The 24168-nt window shown below is 36.3% G+C and overlaps 1 protein-coding gene across 1 annotated transcript in view; it reads left to right on the top strand.

Moving 5' to 3' along the window:
- Positions 1–24168, top strand: part of LRP6 (LDL receptor related protein 6) — a 163030-nt gene that overhangs the window by 67200 nt on the left and 71662 nt on the right. Inside the window, exon 4 of the mRNA XM_038576811.1 lies at positions 23673–23869. Coding sequence (XP_038432739.1) covers positions 23673–23869 — 197 coding nt within the window. The remainder of the gene's footprint in view (positions 1–23672; positions 23870–24168) is intronic.

Genomic DNA, 24168 nt, shown 5'->3' with positions numbered 1-24168 from the left:
AGGTATTTTATAGAACTTAAAAGCAGGCCTCCAAAATAGCCTAAACTATTTAGTAGACAATGTGGTGGACTATATTAAGAGTAGCAGCTGAAATGAGGTAGTGGAGGGGGGGGGGTTGCCCACTCTAGTATCAGACAAGTATGATATGTTCATGGTAAAGACAGGTTACAGCAATCTGGCTCCAAAGAATTCTTGAAATGGAGCTGCTAGAGTTCTCGATCAGCACAGGGTTACTGCAGTGAGTGGAAACACAATTGACTACAATAGTAGCATCAAAATTGAGCAGAACAGGGAACATTAGAGGATCAAAAGAGGAAGAAAAGAGAAGATTCAGATAAGGATAGGCAGAGAAACAGCTGAGAGTTCTCAGGACGTTACCATATTGTTTAACATTACATGAAAACAACAGAAGAGTGAATTCTGTAAAGTTAGAAAAACTACCTTTAACACCTTTAACACCACTTTCTAAAAAATCCAGGAAAACTAATTTCCTGTAAATGTGAGAAACACAACAGTCAAGGTAAAAATCCCATTTAAGGTTCTTATAAAGAACATCTTACATTTATAACAGTATTTTAAGCTAATAATAATTTAAAAAAAATATTTTATTCATTTATTCATGAGAGAGGCAGAGATACAGGCAGAGGGAGAAGCAGGCTCCATGCAGGGAGCCTGATGTGCGACTTGATCCCAGGACCCCTGGACCATGATCTGCTGAAGGCAGATGCTTAACAACTGAGCCACCCAGGTGTCCCTAATAACAATTTCTAATGCATCTTAAGCTTTATAGTTTTTACTGTCCCTCCCACATTTATTGTTTCTGATGTCACAATTTAAATCTTTTTACCTTGTTTATCCATTAACACTTTTTACTATTTTTACTATTATTTTTTAAATTTCATAAGATTTATAAGTGATTTACCCACCAGTATTACAAAATTAGAGTATTCTGAATTTAACCATAGATTTACTTTTTTACCAGTATACTTTCATGTTTTCTTATTAGCACTCTTGTTTCAGCTTGGGGAAGTGCCCTGAACATTTCTTGTAAGGCTAGGCTAGTCTGACAGTGGTAACTCCTTCAGTTTTTCCTTGTCTAGAAAATTCTTTGTTTCTCTTTCCATTCATGGTGTGTAGAGTATTCTTGGTTGACAGCTAGCACCCTCCCACCTCTGCACTTTGATTATATCTTGCCACCCCCTTCTGGCCTCCAAAGTTTCTGCTGAAAAATAGGCTCATGGTCTTAAGGGGTTTCCCTTGTGTGAATCAAGTTCTTTTTCTTCTTGTTGCTTTTAAGATACTTTTTGTTTTTAACTTTTGGCAATTAAATTATAATGTGTCTTGGTATGGATTTTTTGGGGGATTCACCTTATTTGAAAGTTTATGGGCTTCCTGTATCTGGATGTCTGTTTTTTTCCCCAGGGTAGGACATTTTCTTTCCGTAAATTTTCTGCTCCTTTTGCTTTATCCTCTCCTTCTGGGACCCTTATCATGCCTGTGGGGGTCCACTTGATGGTCTCCTAAAAGTCCCTCAAGCTGTCTTCATTTTTATTCTTTTTTTCTTTCTGCTTCTTTAGATGAATTCTTTTGCCCCGTCTGAATTTGCTGATACTTTCTTCCCCTTGATCTAGTCTGTTGAACCTCTCTATTGAATTTTTCAGTTTAGTTATTGTATTCTTTAGGTCTCTGATTTTTGTTGGTACTTTCCTGTATTTTCTGTCTCTTTTTTTGAAATTCTCACTTTGTTCATGCATTGTTCTGCTCACCTTGGTAAGCGTCTTTATAACTGTTATTTTGAACTCTTTATCAAGTAAATCATGTATCTTTGTTTCATTAAGATCTATTTCTGGAGTTTTGTCTTGCTTTTTTGTTTGGTGATCATGGTATCTCCCCTGCCAGGTAAGTATTTGCTCTTTTGTTTGGAACATGTTCTGTTTTTTTCATTTTTCTTGACTCTGTATTGGTTTCTACACATTAGATAAAAAAATTCCTTTCTCGGTCTTGATGGAATGGTTTTCTGTAGGAGATGAACTTTTTCAGTAGCCTGGCCTGAGTTCTTGGTTGTCACTCAAACTTTTGTGATTGCCCAAACTGCCTTCTTTATTCTTAGTGACTCCCAGTAGTTGAGGGTGTGCCAAGATTTGTCAAATGTTCTAAAGGGGAGGAGCACCTAGATGCAGGTTGATTGGAAGCTGGATCTCTCCTGTGGTAGCTGGGAAAGTATGTTTAGGGGCCTTCCAGGGAGAGACTTAGAGATTGACATTTTTGCCTGCTCCCTCTGCACTGGACCCAGGTATACAGCCACTGAAGATGTTGCTGTTTTACCCATTAAGAACTACTTCATTGCTATAGTCCTGTGCAACTTAGGAAAGCCCCATAGGCTTTCAGAGACAGGTGATACAGAGGCTCTTCCTTTGGTGGCATCTGTAAACCTGGTGCATCAGGTATATGTATAAATTAATTGTGTGGAGATAGTGGAAATTTGGAGTGGGGTAGACAGAAAGGGCAGACATGGTATCTGAAGATTTCCCTCATCTCCTGGGAGGATTGCTCACAGCCCCTGGATGTCTACTAAATTAGAAACCTGACCTCAGGCTGCTTTCAGGGAAATAGATTTCCTACAGGGAAATACTGGGCCATGGGTGACTCTGACTATTTCCTCTGTGCTGAACCTGCTGGGATTGATATCTTACATAAGCCTCTTGGTAATAACCAAAAGCAAAAAAAAAAAAAAAATCTGTATGTACAGAAAAGTTTAATAAGAATCTAAGCATACTTCTACAGAAATTCAGATCACAGAATAAGAGAGCAAGAGAAGAACAAAGAAACAAATGGAATACAAAACAGCCAGAAAACAATGAACTAAATGGCAGTATTTAAGTCTATATGTCTCAATAACTACTTAGTATAGAAATGGACTAAATTCTTTAATGAAAACACATTGACTGGCAGAATGGATAAAAACACAAGACTCACTAGTTTCTGCCTGCCTACAAGAGACTCCCTTTAGCTTTAAAGAGAATACACACTCTGAAAGTGAAGGGATGAAAAGATACATGTGAATGGAAACCCAAAGAAAGCAGGGCTAACTATACTCAAATCACACAAAATACACTTTAGCCACAGACTGTAACAAGAGACGAATATTTATTATGTAATGATAATGAGGGTAGTCCAACAAGAGGCTATAATTTTGTAAATATTCATACACTCAACATCAGAGTGCCTAAATAATGTAAAGCCAGTATTAACAGATTTGAAGAGAGACATAGAAAGCAATGCAACAATTATAGGGGGTTTCAGTACCCCACTTTAAACAACAAATAGATCACAAAGGCAGAAAATCAGTAAGGAAACACTGGCCTTAAATTACCTGTTAGGCCAGGTAGACTTAAGAGACATTTAAAAACACTCCACTCCATCCAATATTACTAGAACACACATTTTTCTCCAGTGCATATGAAATATTCTCCAGCATAGATCATATGTTAGTCCACAGACAAGTCTTAATAAATTTAAGAAGATTGAAATCATATCAGGCATTTTTTTTCTGATCACAGTGGTATGAAAGTAGAAATCAGGTACAAGAAGAAAAGTGGAAAATTATCACCTTATACCTGTTAGAATGGCTGTTTTGAAAAAGACAAGAATTAAGTGTTGGGGGCAGCCCCCGTGGCGCAGTGGCTTCCTGCATGGATCCTGCTCCTCTCTCTGCCTGTGTCTCTGCCTCTCTCTCTCTCTCAATAAATAAATAAAAAATCTTAAAAAAACCAAAAGAAGTAAGTGTTGGCAAGGAGTGGAGAAAAGGGAACTCTTGACCGTATTGGTGAGAATGTAAACTGCCACAGCCACTGTGGAAAACAATATGGAGGTTCCTCAAAAAACAAAACAAAACAGAACTGTGTGATCCGACAGTTCTACTTTTGGGTATCTGAAGAAAACAGAAACACTGACTTAAAAATACATGTGTACCCCCATGCTCTTTGCAGCATTATTTATAATAGCTAAGATATGAAAACAACCTAAGTGTCCTTTGATAGATGAATGGATGAAAAAAATGTGGTGAATTCCAAAAAAGAATATTATTCAGTTATAAGAAAGAATGAAATCTTACCACCTGAAAGAACATGGATGGACCTTAAGGGCATTAGACTAAGTGAAAGAAGTTAGAGAATGACATATACTGAACTCACTTGTATGTAGAATCTAAAACAAAAGCAAAAAACAAAAAACCCTGCAAAACCACCAGGCTCATAGATACAGAGAACAGAGTGATGGTTGCCAGAGGCAGGGATGAGTGAAAAGGGAGTCAAAAGGAAAAGGTACAAAATTTAATTATAAAATAAATAAGTCAGGGGGATGTAACGTACAGCATGGCAATTATAGTTAATAACACTGTATTGCATACTTGAAAGTTATTAAGAATAAATCTTAAATGTTCTCTTTATAAGAAAAATACTCTATGTATGGTGATGGATGTTAACTAGACTTACTGTAATGATCATTTTGAAATATATACAGATATCAAATGCTTATATTGTACACCTGAAATTAATATAATGTATGTTAGTTATTCCTTAATACAAAAATAGGAAAATTTACAGACATACAGTGATAAAACAAGATCTTCTGAATAATCTGTGGGTCAAGGAAGATATCAAAAGGGAAATAAAGAAATAGCTGAGACAAATGAAAATAGAAATGCAATATTCCATCACTTTCATGGGATACAACAAAAGCAATTCTAAGAGGGAAGTTCATAGAAATAAATGCCTACATTAAGAAACAAAAGGTCTCAAACAACCTAAATTTATACCTCAAAGAACTAGATAAAGAATAGACTAAGCCCAGAGTTGCCAGAAGGAAGGAAATACCAAAGAATCAGAGTGGAAATTCATGAAATAGAGACTATAAAAACAATAGAAAAAAAATCTGTCTAATGAAGAGTACTTTTTGGAGAGAAGAACAAAATAGACAAACCTTTAGCTAGACTTAAGAAAAAAGAAGACTGAAATAAAATCAGAAATGAAAGAGGAGACATTACAGCTGGTGGTACCACACAAATACACAGGATCAGAAGATACTACTATGAACAAGTATACACCAATAAATTGAACAACCTAAAAGAAATGGCTAAGTTCCTAGAAACATATGACCTGTTAAGACTGAATCATAAAGAAATAGAAAATCTGAATACACCAATTACTTATAAGGAGATTGAATTACTTATAAGGAGTAATTCAAAACCTGCAACAAACAGAAGTCTAGGACCAGACTGGTTCACAGGTGAACTCTACCAAGCACTTGAAAAAGAATTGATACCAACCAACCCTTCTTAAAATCTTACACAAAATAGAAGAGGAAACACTTACACATTTTATGGGCTTATATTACCCTGATAGGAAAGCCAGACAAGGAAGTACAAGGAAAAAAATAACTACAGACCAGTCTTGTCCTTGTCTTGTCTTGTCTTGTCTTGTCTTGTCTTGTCTTGTCTTGTCTTGTCTTTCCTTTCCTTTCCTTTCCTTTCCTTTCCTTTCCTTTCCTTTCTTGCCTTTCCTTTCCTTTCTTCCTTTCCTTTCTTTCCTTTCCTTCTTCTTTTCCTTTTTCTTTTTCTTTTTTTTTCTTTCTTTTCCTTCTTTTCCTCTTCCTTCTTCCTTCCTTCCCTTCCCTTCCTCCTTCCCTTCCCTTCCCTTCCTTCCCTTTCCCTTTCCTTTCCTTTCCCTTTCCCTTTCCCTTTCCCTTTCCCTTTCCCTTTCCCTTTCCCTTTCCCTTTCCCTTTCCCTTTCCCTTTCCCTTTCCCCTTCCCCTTCCCCTTCCCCTTCCTTCCTTCCTTCCTTCCTTCCTTCCTTCCTTCCTTCCTTCCTTCCTTCCTTCCTTCCTTCCTTCCTTCCTTCCTTCCTTCAAGATGTTATTTATTTATTCATGAGAGACACAGAGAGAGGCAGAGACATAGGCAGAGGGAGAAGCAGGCTTCATGCAGGGAGCCCGATATGGGACTTGATTCTGGGACTCCGGGATCATGCCCTAAGCCGAAGGCAGACACTCAACTGCTGAGCCACCCAGGCATCCCCATATAAGCCTTGAAATGCGGTTTTAAGTGTCAGTTGCTTTTGGACACCGATAACACAAGACTCTTATATACATTTCCTAATATACATTAATACTCCTACACACTGTCACTGCAGAAGGTATATTACCTTTAAGATTGTTATATGCTTTGTGAGATGTAAAATGCATAGTTCTTTCATCTCCAATTGCAACATTGGGAGGACTGCAATGTTTATTTTAAAAGAAGAAAATTATCAAAGGGCATCTGAGTGGCTCATTTGGTTAAACATCTGACTCTTGATCTCAGCTCAGGTCTTGATGTCAAGTTGTGAGTTCAAGCCCTGTGTTGGGCTCCATGCTTACTTAAAAAATACTTGTAGATTTTGGATAAATGCAGTACAGTAAGTATATTTTGTCTTCCTTATGATTTTCTGAGTAACATTTTCTTTTCTCTAGCTTACTTTATTGTAAGAATGTAATATATAATATACAAAGCATTTGTAAATTGGCTCTTTATGTTATCAGTAATGTTTCTCATCGATAGTAGGCTTTTTTATTGGTAGTTAAGTTTTTGGGGAGTCAAAAGTTATGTGTGGGTTTTCCACTGCTTTGGGGATCAGTGCCCTTAAACCCTGCATTGTCAAGTGTCAGCTGTATTGTTAAGGTAGCATTTCTCCCTAAATTGATCTAGAGATTCAACAGTCTCAACAAAAATTCCAAAGGAGTTTTTGAATGTGTGCGCATGCATGTGCGCACATGTGCATGCACACTTTTTTAAATGACAAATTCAATCTAAAATTTGTATGGGAATGCCTAGAACCTATTAAAATACTTCAATTGATTTTATGAAGGTAAAAAATGTATGACATCTTTCAACTTGATTTCAAGATTTACCATAAAGTTAGAGTAATTAAAATAATGAGGTGTATTAAATCTAAGGATAGACACCAATGAAATAAAATAAAGTTCAGAATCAGGAGCACAAACCCTATGTATGGCCCAGCAATTGCACTACTGGGTATTTAGCACAAAGATACAGATGTAGTGAAACAGTGGGACACCTACACCCCAATGTTCATAGGTGTAATGTCCACAATAGCCAAACTGTGGAAGGAGCCATGATGTCCTTCGACAGATGAATGGATAAAGATGATGTGGTACATAAATACAATGGAATATTATTCAGCCATCAGAAGGGACGAATACCATTTACTTAGACGTGGATGGAACTGGAGGGTGTTATGCTGAGTGAAATAAGTCAATTGGAGAAAGACAGTTATCATATGGTTTCACTTATACATGGAATATAAGAAATAGTGAAAGGGCAGCCCTGGTGGCTCAGTGGTTTAGCGCCGCCTTCAGCCCAGAATGTGATCCTTGAGACCCGGGATCAAGTCCCATGTCGGGCTCCCGGCATGGAGCCTGTTTCTCCTTCTGCTTCTCCCTCTGCTTGTGTCTCTGCTTGTGTCTCTGCCTCTCTCTCTCTCTCTCTCTCTCTCTCTCTTTCTTTCTGATGAATGAATAAATAAAATCTTAAAAAAAAAAAGAAATAATGAAAGGGACTATGAGGGAAAGGAGGAAAAATGAGTGGGGAAAAATTAGAGAGGAAGACAAATCATGAGAGACTCCTAACTCTGGGAAACAAAGGGCTCCAGAAGGGGAGGAAGGTGGAGACATGGGGTAACTGGGTGATGGGCACTAAGGAGGGCACATGATGGGATGAACACTGGGTGTTTTATGTTGGCAAATTGAATTTAGTAAAAAAAAAAACAGGAACACATAGAGTTAACTGATTTTAAAGTAGGTATCAAGAGTGTAAATATGCTGTTTTAACCTGCCTTCACAGACACTAAAGAAAAATAATAAGCTTTTAACATCTTGGGGGAACAATAAAAACCCTCTGTGGAAAATAATTCCTAATGACTAGGCTCAGGTTTTTAAGTTATTAAAGAACACTTTGTTTTGTCAGTGTTACTCATCTGCAGTAGGAAATGTGGGGGAATGGTTGGAGGCAAGTCTAAGAGGATGAATAGGAGGCAGCAGATCATGTGGGTCTAGTATTCTAAGATAGGCATTTGAATTTTATCCTGAAAAGTAGTAGGAGTCATTGGAGATTTTCAAGTAGCAAACTGACCTGGCTGGATTTACCTTTTAGAAATCCCAATTTGATAGTTGTATAGAAAATGGTTTGAAGGGCACTTGGGTGGCTCAGTGGGTTGAGTGTCTGTCTTTGGCTTGGGTCATGGTCCCACGGTCCTGATATCAAGCCCTGCTATGGGTTCTCTGCTCATTGAAGAGCCTGCTTCTCCGTTTCCATCTGCTGCTCACCCTGCTTATGCGTGCGCTCTCTCTGTCAAATAAATCTTTAAAAAAAAAAAAGGAAAAAATATGGTTTGAGGATAATTTGTATTTAGTTCACTCTCTTGAATCTTCCAGTAAGTCATCATTATTCTCCAGTGAAGTACAAACTCTTCATTGTGACTTAAATGATCTAATTCCTTTATCTCATTTTAGAAAAATGTTCTCACATTTCTTCCCTTTAGGATTGCACATTATGCTCCAATCCTAATAAACTACCTGTAACTTTCTGAAGATATATCTATGATGACTCTTTTTTCTGCTTTGAATGGCTGGTTAGATTAAAGTGCCATTCATTTGAGATGGATTTAGAAAAGTAGGATAGATTGTTTTCTCTTAACTTTTTTCTTTTCTTTAATGTAGGAAGAGGACAAAGTTGAGTTCAGCTTTGGACTTACTTGCAGTTGAGTTGCTTAAAGAAAACTATGGTTATGAAGTCTGGAGAGCTTTGGATATATGAGCCTGTAGCTCAGCAGAGCAGTCTCACAGGGAGATACAGATTTATAGTCATTATCAAGTTAATGGTTATTAAAGCCATGAACTATAAACATAGGCAAATTTTGCATCAGTGCCAGAGACTTAGGCAAAGATAACAACAACATACCAGAAACCTTGAAGAATTTCTGCAGGGTTCAAGATTGAAGAATGTCCCAGTCTGACTGAGCTGTTGTGAGATTAACCATACCTTTTGCCAGGGTTTGGGTTTCAGGAAACCCCTCTGACCTAGGCAGATTGACTTGATTCATCACCTACTGAGCTTGTGAAGAATCTGCTTCCCAAAGAAACAAGTTGAAGAGATTTACCCAAATAAACAATAATAACCACAACTCTCCAGAGGTGATGGCTAGAGGAGAGGGTTATGAGGAGGAGGAGGAGTGGGCTAGGGTGAAAGGTCGGCCTCATCTGGATTCTATTAGCACTTCTGGGAAACATACCAGGTACTGAAGGATACATATATTATGGCAACCATACTTGACATGATTAAGCATGTTATACAATGATCAGAGATATAGTTAAAGCTGGCTGTGAATGAGCACAATGGTGTCAGAGAATAAGCAGACTCATGGTATTAACAGAATTCTTGGTACTATCAGAAACATGGAAAAAAAAAAAAAAGAATATGCTATTCTTGTTAGCCTTAAATCCTTCCAATGTGATTTGATTTCCAATTTGACTGCAAATTGAAAATTTATTGTAAATAAAGTCTTAATCTGAAAGCCTCGACCAGGAATTTATAGACTCTAACAGAATTGATCTCAACTTCCAATAAAGTACAGGCTTCCCTCTGATATACAAGCAAACAGGGAAAACAAATGAATGACCCATATTAAGGAATCAGAGCAAGTATCTTCCTGTAATCTCCTGTAAGATAGAGGAGAAAAAAAATTATCAGAGTTCAAGAGGACACAATATACATGCAAATAGAGTAAGTAGTATGAATACATTTGAGATCAGTAAAAATGGTGATAATAAAGAGCATGATTGTTTAAAACAGTTTAAGCAGTGAGGGCTAGATAGATGAGTAAAAAAAAAAGTGAAATGGAATTTAACCTTGAGAAATTCTCCCACAACTTAGAGAAACAAAGATGAGAAAAATAGAAGAAAAGATGTGAGATCTGGAGGTTGATGCAGGGGTTGTTCATGTGTTACATTACTGCAACAGAAAGACATAAGATATGCAAGGAATCAAAATAAACTCTTTCCATTGCCCTTTCTGAAAAAGTTATTTGATATGCTTCAGAATTAAAATGTAGAGCTTGAGTGAGGAAGGCAGATAATTAAATTGTATTAAACATGGAGTTAAATCTAGTAATTGCTGTTAATGTGCTTTTAAAATTTGATGAGACCATGAGATATTTTGAAATAGAAGATAAAAAAGTGTATAATAATTATGTCAATATCAGGTGTTATCAGTAAAAAATGAGAAATGATGGTGGAATGCTTAGATGAGGAAGAAGAGCATGCAGGAGTAAAGCCATCTTAACATCTTACTTATACATGGGGCTATCAGTAGATACTGCCTTATTCTTGCATTGCTAGTTACCTAACTTGGATCAAATATGATTTAAAAACATAAGGGTAATTAAAATTGAGTAAAACAGGTTGTATAATTCTCCAGATTCTTAGAGACATAAAAGGAGCATATAGGGGATCCCTGGGTGGTGCAGCGGTTTAGCGCCTGCCTTTGGCCCAGGGCGCGATCCTGGAGACCCGGGATTGAATCCCACGTCGGGCTCCCGGTGCATGGAGCCTGCTTCTCCCTCTGCCTATGTCTCTGCCTCTCTCTCTCTGTGTGTGTGACTATCAAAAATAAAAAAAAATTAAAAAAATAAAGGAGCATATAAACTCAATCTAGGGGGAAAAGTCTATGAAAAGGGGGAGAGGGAGAGAGAAAGAAACAGTAAAAATGGACAATATAAGAAAGAGTAGGATTCAGCAGTTACGGTGTTAAATATAAATGCAAGATACAGATACTATAATATGAATGTTGAACAGTATCTGTTTTTAATCATCCTGCCCTATTGTAAAACATTTAAGTTGTAATTTTTTACTTCTATAAATATTGTTGGAATGAAGGGGAGCCTTATGAATGAGTCTGCATCTTTGATTACATCCTGAGAATTAATTACTAGAAGTAGGATTTGTACATCAAGGTGCATAGAGATGTTAAGGGTTTTTTTTTTTTTTTGGAGATGATTTTAATGATTTCCATTGTCACACACAGTATATGTCTGCATCTTTTATCATTTTTTTACATTAAGTATAAGAAAAAATTTTCATCCATTTTGAAATTTAAAAATATGTTTTACTTGTATTAATTATATTTTTTCTTTACTGATGAGAGCAAGTATTTTCCATAGTGTTAATTATAGTGGATTCTCATAATCATTGGTACTTAATTTTATAAAGTTGTTGCAAACACTGAGATGGTGAATACAGGACTAGTTCTCTTGAGAAATACAGAATCAGATTGCTGCTAGCTTGTGGTCAGAACATTTTCATCAGCTGATCATTTCATATTCTTTTTTTAATGTATGTTTCTGCCTAAAAACACCTTATTTATTATATAATGTTGAGTGTTGAACAATATGGGTGTTTAAGTTATAGCACAATCATTCAATGTAGTGTTGTATAGCCATCAAAAATACTGTGGAAGAAATTTTTAATAACATGATGAAAATCTTTATAATACGTTATTAAGTGAAAAGAGGTCATTATGATGCAGTAAATGCCACAAATTTGCAAAACCTCACTTTTGGAAGAAAAAAAAGATGAGAGAGTAAGTTGGGGTCTTTCAAAATAAGTTAACCATTTTTCTCAGGGCAAATTAGTCACTTTTAAGGAGAAACAGGGACTTTGGGGCTTTCCTGCAAATATTCCCACAGTGAAGATGATCAGTAATTAGGGGGTAGGAAAGGCTCTTTATTCTTGGCTTAGTGCAGGTGCCTGCATCATTTCTTGGTTTGGCTCAGCTTTTTTCCTTCTGTCCTTTGGGGGCTATGATTTAGAACAAATGGATTTTTACCTGATTTTAAATTCTAAACCTTCTTGATTACTTGGTTTCCTATTGCACCTTAACTATTACAAATATAGAAACCAGTTTTTCTATTCCTTGATGTTTGGGAATTGCTTATGTTTGTATATATACATGTACATATTGTACACATGCTTATAATAAAGGACTAGAAAGAGGGATCCCTGGGTGGCGCAGCGGTTTGGCGCCTGCCTTTGGCCCAGGGCGCGATCCTGGAGACCCGGGATCGAATCCCACATCGGGCTCCCGGTGCATGGAGCCTGCTTCTCCCTCTACCTATGTCTCTGCCTCTCTCTCTCTCTCTCTGTGACTATCATAAATAAATAAATAAAACATTTTAAAAAAAGGACTAGAAAGATGTTCTTTTTATTTCTATTTCCAATTTTTTTTAATGATTTTATTTATTTACTCAGACACAGAGAGAGAGGCTGAGACCTAGGCAGAGAGGGAGAAGCAGGCTTCATGCAGGGAGCCCAATGTGGGACTTGATCCCGGAGTTGAGCCCTGGGCCAAAGGCAGGCGCTCAACTGCTGAGCCACCCAGGTGTCCCTCTATTTCCAAATTTTTATGGGGAGTATATATCAGGAGATACATAATTACTTTGGGAAAAAGTAAATACCAGATTTTGATGACATGATTTAGAAACCTTTAATATTTCTCTTTTCCTCTACCCCAGATACAGGATGAACTTTACTTCTGTCTGGCCTACTTATAGTCTTTGAACACAGTGTAGTTCAGCCTTCCTTCACCTGAGGCCCAGTTAGATGTATAAGACACTATTCAAGTTGTTTGCCCATTTGTAGATTACTTATCTTACTGAGTTGTAAGAGCTTTATGTATTCTGGAAACACGTTTTTCATTGTATATATGATTTAGAGATATTTCCTTTCAACCGGTAGCTTTTATTTGCATTTTCTTGTCAGTGTGTTTCGAAGCAAAAAAGTTGGTTTTGATAAAGTGTAATCCACTAGTTTTTTCTTTTGCTAAAAGTGTTTTTGATGTCTTTAGAAGTCATTGCCTAATCCAAAGTCATGAAGATTTACAGCTATGTATTCGTCTAAGAGTTTTATTGTTTTAACTCTTAAATTTATGCTACATTTTTGTATGCTATCTTACACTCTTAGGTCAAATTTCTTCTCAGATATTCAGTATTTTTCATGGAGTTGTGAATGCTTTAATTTCAATTTGTGTATTTACTCTTTAAAGATGCCATGTCTAAATGAGATCATAGAGTATTTGTCTTTCTCTAATTTATTTCACTTAATATAATGCCCTCAAGGTCCATCTACCTTGTTGCAAATGACAAGATTTCCTTTTTTTTTTTTTTTTTTTATAGCTGAATAGTATTCTATTGCACATACACACACCACATTTTCTTTATACATTCATTTGTCCACAGGAACTTAGGTTGTTTCCGTGTCTTGGCTACTTTAACTAATACTGTAGTGAACATGGGGGTATGGGATGATTCTTTGACAAAGTGAATTTCATTTCCTTCAGATATTTACTCAGGAGTGGAATTGCTGGATCATATGGTTCTATTTTTAATTTTTGAGGAACTTCCATACTGTTGTAGCTGTACCAATTTATATTCCCATCATCAGTGCACAAAGGTTCCCTTTTTCCACATCCTTGTCAGTATTTGCTATCTTGTGTCTTTTTTTTTTTTTTTTTTTTTAAATGAGTGCCTACCCCTAGGGAAAGGTCTGCTGAGGGACTTGTGGTTGAACTGATTTATCATTTTTCTTGTCCCCGTGAGGAAATTTCTGCCTTTCTTCACTGCATGGCTTAGGGCTGTTTTTGCATTTGAGTAGGAGATTTGAGATTCTGTCTATGGAGTTCCTGTCTGGGTGAATTCAAAGCAGAGATCCCTGAGCGGGAGCACATGAGACATTGATCAAATATATAGGAAGCCCTACTAGATTCAGGCAGCTTTCTAGGCACTGACCACGACCATAATCCAGTCACAGAGCAAATAACATCACTTGAGTTCTAGATGGGAGTCAGACAGTCCTACAGTGCAGCCAATATGACATCATCCTGGCTGCTTCTAGGTGTGGATGAATCTTCTTTCCTGTTTTTTTTTTTTTTTTTTTTTTAATTTTTATTTATTTATGATAGTCACAGAGAGAGAGAGAGAGAGGCAGAGACACAGGCAGAGGGAGAAGCAGGCTCCATGCACCGGGAGCCCGATGTGGGATTCGATCCCGGGTCTCCAGGATCGCGCCCTAGGCCGAAGGCAGGCGCCAAACCGCTGCGCCACCTAGGGATCCCTTCTTTCCTGTTTTTTAAATTGAAGTATAGTTTATACTTGATAACTATAATGTTATGTCACTTGACAAGTTTATACCTTACGTTACACTTACCCCAAGTATAGCTAATATCTGTCACCATACAATTCTATTACAATACCATTGACTATATTCCCAATGTGTTCTCTCTTTTTGATGATAGCCATTCTAACAGGTTTGAAGTGATACCTCATTGTGGTTTTGGCTTCTGATTCTCTGAGGACTAGTGATATTGAATATTTTTTCATATACCTGTTGACCATCTGAATATCTTCTTTGGAAAATGTCTTTTCAGGTCTTTTGCCTAGTTTTTAATTGGGTTATTTGTTTTTGATATTGTTATATAAGCTTTTTGTGTATTTGGATTTTAACCCCTTATCAAATGCATGGTTTGCAAATACTTTCTCCCACCTTGCAGGGTACCTTTTCATTTTGTTGACCACTTCTTCTAGGGGTTTTATGTTTATCATATCTTAGATTTAAGGTTTTAATCCATTTTCAGTTAATTGGTGTAAGATAGGGATCTAGTTTCATTCTTTACATGTGAATATCTGATTTTCCGTGCACCATTTATTGAAGAGGCCATCTTTTCTCCACTGAATATTCTTGACTTTTTTGTCAAATATTAGTTGATCATATCAATTTCTGTATTTTTTCATTGCTGGTGTGTAGAAATGCAATTTTTCCATATAATGTATATATGTATGTATTTTTTTAATTCTTTAGTATTTTCTGTATTTTAGAATTATGGCACCTGTGAATATGACAGTTCTTCCTTTCCAGTCTGGAAGCCTTCTATTCCTGTTTGATCGTGCTGACTAGATCTCTCTTACAGTGTTGATTAGAAGATATCCTTGCTTGTTCCTGATTTTGGGGGAAAATCCTTAATAATAATTATAATTATAAATAATAATTATTATAATAATTATTATGCCATTGAGCATGATCTTAGCAGTATGTTTTTTTTTTTTTTTTGTAGACACCTTAATCAGGTTTAAGAAGTTTTCTTCTGTTCCTAGTTTCTTCACAGTTTATACCATGACTGGATATTATATTTTGTCCAGTGCTTTTTCTGCATCTATTGAGGTGATCATGTGATTTTGTTTTTTATTTTGTGAACGTGATGAATCTCTTTAATGATTTTTAGTTGTTAAACCACTCTTGTATTCTTCAGGTAAATCCCATTTGGTCATAGTTTATTTTTATTTTTTATTTTTTTTTAATTTTTATTTATTTATGATAGTCACAGAGAGAGAGAGAGAGAGAGGCAGAGACACAGGCAGAGGGAGAAGCAGGCTCCATGCACCGGGAGCCCGACGTGGGATTCAATCCCGGGTCTCCAGGATCGCGCCCTGGGCCAAAGGCAGGCACTAAACCGCTGCGCCACCCAGGGTTCCCCTGGTCATAGTTTAGAATCCTCTTTAGATGTTACTAGTTTCAGTTTGCTGACATTCTGTTGAGGATTTTTATATCTTTAGTCATAAGAGTTACTGGTCTGTAGTTTTATTTTTCTTATTCTTTGTCTGCCCTTGGTATCAGTGTAGTACTAATCTTATGGAATGAGGTGGGAAGTTCCTCTTTCTCTATTTTCTGGAAGAGTGTGGGATAAATATTAATTCTTCTGTAACTATTTAGTAGAAATCATTGGTGAAGTTATCTGGACCTGGGGATTTCTTTATGGGAAGATTTTAAATTATTAATTTCTTTAATTGTTCTAGGTCTTTAGGGTTTTTTTTTTTTTATTTCTTCTTGAATCACTTTCGTTAATTTTTTCTTCTAGGAATAGTTCCATTTTGTCTAAGTTGTCATAAAGTTATTCACCAGATCTCCTTATAATCCTTTTAATTTCTATAAGGTCAATAGTGATGTCCCTCTTGTAGTCATGATTTTATTAATTTTCCAATTTATGTCTTTTCTCTTTTTTGGGGGGCCAGCCAAGCTAAAGGATAGTCTGTTTTCTGGATCTTTTCATAGAATCCACATTCAGTTTTACTGAACTTTTTTCTCTACTGTTTTTGTGTTTTAATATTTCATTGATCATCGCCCTAATATTTTTTTTCTTATGCTAGCTTTGCATTTAGTTTGCTTTTTATTTTTTTTCTAGTTTATTAAGCTTGATACGTTTTGAGATTATCTTCTTTCCTAATACAGGCACTTTAGGGATAAATTTATAAAATTTACCCTAAGCACTGCGCTGGTGGTATCCCATAAATTTTTTAAATAAATTTTTTATATGTTGTGTTTTCATTTCCTTTTAGCTTAATATATTTAAAATAATTTTTTGTGATTTCTTCTTGGACCCATTGCTTATTGAGAAGACATTAAGGAAGAATTTAGAAAAATTCAGAATTTAGAAAATTCTCATTTGTGGATTTCTCAAATTTTGTTACTGTTGATTTATTAATGAATTCTGTAGTTCTCAGAGAATACGCTTTATATGATTATTCAGTCTTTTAAAATGAATTGAGATTTGTTCTGTGACGTAGTATGCAGTCTATCCTGGAGTAAGTTCCATGTGTACTTTCAAAAATGTTATGTTCTCCTGTTATTGGATGGGAATTTTCTTTAGAGTTTAGTTTAAATTAGTGGATAATGCTCAGATTTCCATATCCTTATTTTCTGTCTGGTGGGTCCTTTTTTTTTTTTTAAGATTTTATTTTTAAGTAATCTCTATCTCCAACATGAGGCTCAAACTTAAAACCCCGGGATCAAGAATTGAATGCTGCATCAACTAAGCCAGCTAGGCAACCTCATTTTGTCTAATTGTTCTGTACTTCTGTGAGAGTAGAATGTTCAGATCTTGGACTGTTCGTGTTGAACTGTCTTTTGCTTTCTTATTTGTCAGGTTTTTCTTCACTAGATTGAGGCTTTCTTTTTATGTGTGTGTATGTTTATAGTTTATCTTCCTCACGATTTGAATTTTTGTTGTTATAAAATGTACTTCTTTACCACCTGTATATCTTTGTCTTAAAGTATATGTTATCTGGTTGAGTCACTCCATCTCTCTTAATGGTTAGTGTTTGCTATGACCTTTTACTTTCAGCCAGTTATCTGTGAATATAAAATGTGTCTCTTTTTTTTTTTTTAATTTTTATTTATTTATGATAGTCACAGAGAGAGAGAGAGAGAGAGGCAGAGACACAGGCAGAGGGAGAAGCAGGCTCCATGCACCGGGAGCCCGATGTGGGATTCGATCCCGGGTCTCCAGGATCGCGCCCTGGGCCAAAGGCAGGCGCCAAACCGCTGCGCCACCCAGAGATCCCAAAATGTGTCTCTTGTAGACAGCATATAGTTGAATCTTGTTTTGTTTTACCCAGTCTAACGATCTTTCTCTATACATAGAGGTATTTTTTTGAAAAGGAAAAACTGTGTATATTTAAGGTGTTCAACCTTTTGCTTTGATTGAAGTGTTTCTTCACCTTTAGTGTTACTAATGATATGGTTGGGTTTACATCCGACATTTTGATGGTTTTTTTAAAAGATGTTTGTTTTTGGATCTTTTTTTTTCGGTTCTTTTCTGCCTTTTGTATTTAGGTATTTTCTAGTATGTCATTTTAATTTCTTTTTTGATTGATATATATATACACACATAGTACATCTATACACATATTAGATATTGAATATATGTATATATTTTAGAGAGGGAGAGAGGGTAAGGAGGGGCAGAGGGAGAGGAAGAGAGAATCTTCAGTAGGCCCTACACCCAGCACAGAGCCTGTCGCAGGGCTCGGTATCACAACCCTGAGATCATGACCTGAGCCAAAATCAAGAGTCTGAAGCTTAACCGTTTGAAACATCCAGGCCCTCCAATTTTTTAACTATATTTTTGAGAATAAAACAATTTTAGTGATTATTCTAGGGTTGTAATATGCATTTTGTCAAAATCTACTTTATGATAGTACTGAGGTAATTCCTTTTGTAAAGTATAAAATTTTACTTTAGTGTATCTCCATTCCCTCTCTCTTCCTTTTTGCTGTTATTGTCGTTTATATTTGTTATAACCAATATCATGTTACAATCATTGCTTAATATGATCTTACATGTTTTAAAAGGGTTAAAGAGAAAAAAGAAGAAAGCATTGTATATGGAGTCTTTTTTTTTTTTTTTTTAAGATTTTATTTATTTATTCATGAGAGACACAGAGAGGGAGAGAGGCAGAGACACAGGCAGAGGGAGAAGCAGGCTCCATACAGGGAGCCCGACGTGGGACTTGATCCTGGGACTCCAGGATCAGGCCCTGGGCCGAAGGCGGCGCTAAACCCCTGAGCCACCCGGGCTGCCCTGGAGTCTTTTATATTAACCTACATAATTCACTGTTTCTGGTACTTCTTAATTCTTCTTGAGGATTTAAGTTAACATTTCGTCATTTCCTTACTCCAATATAATTCTGTTTTCTCCCCTGTCCTGTCCTTAGTCTTTCATACCTTTTATTTTTAAAAAATGTTGTGTTCTATTTCTTTTTGATTTTTAAAAATTCCTCCTTAGGGATGCAATGTGTACAGCATAATGACTATAGTTAACACTGCTGTATGATATACAGGGAAATTCTTGAGAATAAGTCCCATGAATTCTCATCCCAAAGGAAAAAAATGGTTTTTTTTTTAAGTTTCTACATGAGATGATATTGAATAGTAGCTGAACCTATTGTGGTAATCATTTTAAAATATATGCAAATCAGACCATCATGCTGTATGCCTTCAACTTAATACAGTGATGTAGGTCAGTCATTTCTCAATAAAGCTGAAAAAAATCACAAAAAAAGAAAAAAATTCCTCCTTTTCAGTTTGTGTCCTTATTTGTTGTGTTTATTGATTCTTATGTTATTTCTACTTAAAACTTCATTTCTGAAGTGATTTATTCTTCTAATTCTTCAGCTCTGTCACCTCAGTTTTGAGGGTTTGTTTGTTTGTTTGTTTATTTATTTATTTATTTATTTATTTATTTATTTATTTATTTATGATAGAGAGAGAGAGAGAGAGGCAGAGACACAGGCAGAGGGAGAAGCAGGCTCCATGCACTGGGAACCTGATGTGAGATTTGATCCCGGGTCTCCAGTATCGCGCCCTGGGCCAAAGGCAGGCGCCAAACTGCTGCGCCACCCAGGGATCCCAGTTTTGAGGTTTTTAATGTTAATTTGTGTTATTCTTTTATGGCTAGTATTATGTTAAAGTATTATTTTGCAATAGGTTATAAATTTTATTTATTCCAGAGCCATACATTTCTGGCATATTTTGTCAGGATGTTATTCTTCTTTTTATTTTTGGTTTTGTTTTGAATACCAGGTTTTTAAATGAGATTTGCCCTTAATACTTTTATTGTCTTATTTTCATGTATAATTGTTTTTCTTGAGCTTGTGGAAGAAGGCAGTCAGTGTTCATCATAACTTTTGTAACTTGAAACTTGATAGAACTCTCATGGTGTGTGTGTTCTAAAAAATGGCACCTTGCTTTCTGACATTTCCTGTTTCCTTCTCCCGTTTTTTTTTTCTGTACCTTATCTCTCTTACACCTATCATTCTCATTTTTCCTTCTACTCTCAGTAATTTATCCTCAGTATGGCAGCTTTGTCTGGAAGGGAACCCTGGAATGTCAGCTTTGAGAGTTCACAGTGGTTCAAAGTGCACTAGTCCCTTCAGTGCCAACCATGAATTCATTGTGTTCACTCATTTCTGGAGTGGCCCAAACCCCTCCTAGTCAGCTGATGTTCTTGATGTGTTTGCCCTGCTTTCCATTGTAATCTTATCTTGTGTGTTCTCCTGTTCTAGTTCTTCTCATTGCCCTGTTTTTTTCTTTCTGATTCCTCCTGCAAAAGTGCTGATGCCAGTCAGGTCTTCATGCATAGCTCTTGGTAGTTTTTCATGCCTTTTTGGATTTTGTGATAATATTTTTTTCCTTAGCTCTGTTGTGAATGTTGTCCATGGGTTTTTGGTTTTGCTACCTAGTTGTTTTCTCTCTTTTCATGTGGAGGAATTGTGGAGATTTTTCATACTTGTGCTGCTACTACTGCTGTCATCTCAGGTATTATAACAACTTCACTTATGATGAAGGAGTCTCCCTCCCAAGGTTAGGTGCACATGTCAAAACTCATAACAGTAGTGCTTTCGTAGGACCAAACAAAGATTTATTACCCACATAGGTGGGGAATTCTGAAACAGGGGCAGAGGACAGCTTTCTGGGAAGAAGTCCAGAAACAGAGAAAGTGAATGCAAATGCACAAGTGTTCTACAAAGGTAAGTCCAGTTGGTGCAGATTTTGAAAGAAGCACACTCCCCAAGCATGGAATATGAAAAGAGGTAGCAAGTGGCTCTTGTATTTGTATTTGGGGGTATTGATGAGGTTGAGACCTATCCAGTACACTGCTGAAAATGACAGACACAGGGAAGGGATGATATTCAGAGGTTGTCAGCACTAAATCAAAACATCAGGGGATCCCTGGGTGGCTCAGCGGTTTGGCGCCTGCCTTTGGCCCAGGACGCGATCCTGGAGTCCCGGGATCGAGTCCCACGTCGGGCTTCCGGCATGGAGCCCGCTTCTCCCTCCTCCTGTGTCTCTGCCTCTCTCTCAATCTCTGTGTCTATCATGAATAAATAAATAAATAAATCTTAAAAAAAAAAAAAAACATCAACAGCGATCTCCGTTTCTTTTTTTTGGTCTTCATAGTAGAGACCCATTTTTTAACTCCTGTTGTTGTGGCATTACTACTGAAGAACTGGGTTTTGATTTTGTCTGCCATATTTATTTTTGGTACCCATGATCAGCTCCTTGAAGAAACTCGCCTCCTTGAGAAACCAAGAGATAGGCCTTCTTAGTAATCCCAACCAGAGAGATGAAAGGTGAAGACTATATACAGTTATCTTTACTTTCAGAAACAAGTCACCATCGGTTGGACAAATCAGTAAATAACCAAAGAATATGTTAAGAATGAGTGATAGCCTTTTTAATTCTGTTTTTTTGTTCAGCTCTGTTAATTATATGTATCATTTAAGATACTTAATTTTATCAAGCATTTACTGAGTGTCTCATCATTCCACTTAATTTGTGCACACAGTGTTGTGTGAGATCCTGGGAATATAAATAAGCCAGGGTCTAGTATTTACTTGATTCTAATATCATATTGATTCTTAAGAACTTTTATTGATTTACAAACTACTACATGAAATGTGCATTTCAGTTGTAAAATGTTACCCCATCTCAGAAATGTTAAAATATGGAAAAATACATCCTAAAATTGAGGAATTATTTATGAAATTTCTATTAGTACCAAGCATAATGCTAAATGCTTTTTTTTTTTTTAAGATTTTATTTATTTGCTTGACAGAGCACAAGCAGGTGGAGCAGCAGGCAAAGGGAGAGAGAGAGGGAGAAGCAAAAGCAGTCTTCCCACTCAGCAGATGGTAGGGCTTGATCCCAGGACCCTGGGATTATGACCTGAGCCAACAGCAGATGCTTAACCACCTGAGCCACCCAGGTGTCCCCATGCTAAATGCTTTTGCGTATATTATCTTTTAATCTTTAAGCAACTCAGTGAGGGTCGATTATTATCTTTCATTTATAGATAAAATAAAGCTGGCAGAAATTATTTAAGTATTGTCAGAAGGACATTGAACTCTGATTTTTTACCAATTTATAAGTTTTCAGTCAGTATATAAAGTGAGTGTATCTTTTAAGGAGGGATTTTTTTTTTCCTGTTTGTTTTCCTGTTTTTACTTCAGAGAGTGAATTTTAACTTTTTATTTAATAATATACAAAGGACTTACTTAGAAGGCTTTTTTTCTTCCCAAAGTTTTTCGAAGATGTGATTATGGAATTTGCGCTTGAGGGTAGTTAATGAACTGCTAAGTCACTTAATACTATTCTTCAGTTTTCAGTTGTGTTGCTTGTCTTTCTTGGCAGCTTCTCAGAACTCTCTTACTATACTGAGTTTTGGTAGGCTTTAGTTTGAAATATGTAGACCTATTTAAATTTGGGCTTGAACTATGATATCGTTCCTATAAATAACATAATCATTTCAGTAAACCTAATAAAGCAGTTCATTTAAAACGTGGAAGAAATCATCTCAGACATTGACATTGTGACAGTTTTTTGGGGAAATCAGAAGGAAAAGTAGTCTGCTAGGGAAAAAAGAAAAATAAAAATGGGAGGAGAAATTGTGGTGATCTGGGCTGGCAGGGTAGGGATAAGTTTCTGAAATAGAAAATTTGTTTGGTAAACTAGTCATGCTAATCTTGTGATCAGTTTTTTAAAAATCTGGCCTGAATTTAAAACACCTTAGGCTAGGGCCATTCCATGTACAATAACAGGTGTTAACTCTGCTTAGATAAAAATTATCTTACTGCTCTTGATTTTAATTTAATATGCTGGTGGTCTCTTCAGTATTTGAAATCATCAGATAGTGTCCAGGACCTAAAAACTGATTCTATACCCTGAAATATGTAATGTTCTTTATTTCAGTTGGTTACATTTTCCACTTATCTCTCCTAGTCTATTTATGAAAATATTGTATTTGGGTTTTTTTGTTGTTGAAAATATTGTATTTGATATTAGGTAAATATCAAAGAATTTTTTTCTTGAATATTATTTTGTCACAGAAAATGATTTGTTCATTATTTAGGAATATTTACTAATAACTCCATGATACTGCAGAGTTCTGTGGTTGAGTACTAATCAGGCTATCTTTTCCTTCATATAGTATGGATTGCTTGTGAAATTTTTGGGTCTGTCTGGTTTCATGAACACATGATGCCTGTGACAGCACTTGTTTTTGTTTGTTTGGTTTTTTTGTTTGTTTGTTTGTTTGTTTTTTGGTGGTTTTTTTTTTTTTTTCTACCTGACTTGTAGAGGTTAAGTAACCAGATAGCAGAAAACAAGCAGAAATGATCATTTACTAGACTAGACTGGAGTTTACAGAAAGAACTCCACCAGAACACCTTTTTTAGCCTCAAGTATATGTTTTTACTTTCAGTTACCAAAACCATAGGAAATGATGGAAGAAACAGGCTTGGATTCTTTGTTTTTAACACATCAAGAAGGGGTAGACCTATTGCAGATTTAGAACTACTTTACAGTGCCAACTTTAAACCCTGGGATTTTTCTTTTTGCCTACCTGTCTTCTAATAAAATGAATTTTGTGGAAGGATGAAGATGTGAGTACTAGAGATGGGAATTGACAGCAGTGCTAATACTTGAGCCTTCTCTCTGCTAGTTTGTAATGAACCTGTGGCCTATTGCCAAGTACTTGGTGGGGAGTTTTGGACACCATGAAAATATATTTGAATTTATTATGTGACTTATTTTTCATAGGTACATTTGGCCTTAAGATATGTGTTACTTGGGATTTGTGTGTGTTATTGTGGAAAACAAGAGTGTTTTAATGGGCAAAGTCAAGTTTTGATAAAAGAAAATTTATAAATGTTTGAGTTTTTCTGTTTTTGTTCATAGGCAGGCAGTGGTTAAAGGTTCTCTTCCACATCCTTTTGCCTTGACATTATTTGAGGACACATTGTACTGGACTGACTGGAACACACACTCCATTTTGGCTTGCAACAAGTACACTGGCGAGGGTCTGCGTGAAATCCATTCTAACATCTTCTCTCCCATGGATATACATGCCTTCAGCCAACAGAGACAGCCAAATGGTAAGTGATCTTGATTTTTAAATTGCAAGTTGGAATAGCTTTAGCACTCAGATGTCTGGCTTTAGTCAGGGCAGGAGGAGAGAAGATACATCCAAAGGTAGTGGGAAGGAGTAAAACATAAAGAAAACATCAAAATACAATTCAGGTTAAAGGCAGCCTAAACTGTAACTTGTTAATCTATCACTGTCAGCCACCTCAGCCCTTTGTTTGGGTTATAGTGGTTGAGAAGAGAGAAATAAAATAAGAAATCGAGATAGCTAAGTTTATACACGAATGCATTTCTTATTTATGTTACTTCT

The sequence above is a fragment of the Canis lupus genome, chromosome 27 (assembly GCF_011100685.1).
Source record: "Canis lupus familiaris isolate Mischka breed German Shepherd chromosome 27, alternate assembly UU_Cfam_GSD_1.0, whole genome shotgun sequence".
Lineage (NCBI taxonomy): Eukaryota > Metazoa > Chordata > Mammalia > Carnivora > Canidae > Canis > Canis lupus.
This window is presented reverse-complemented; position numbering and strand designations above follow the sequence as displayed.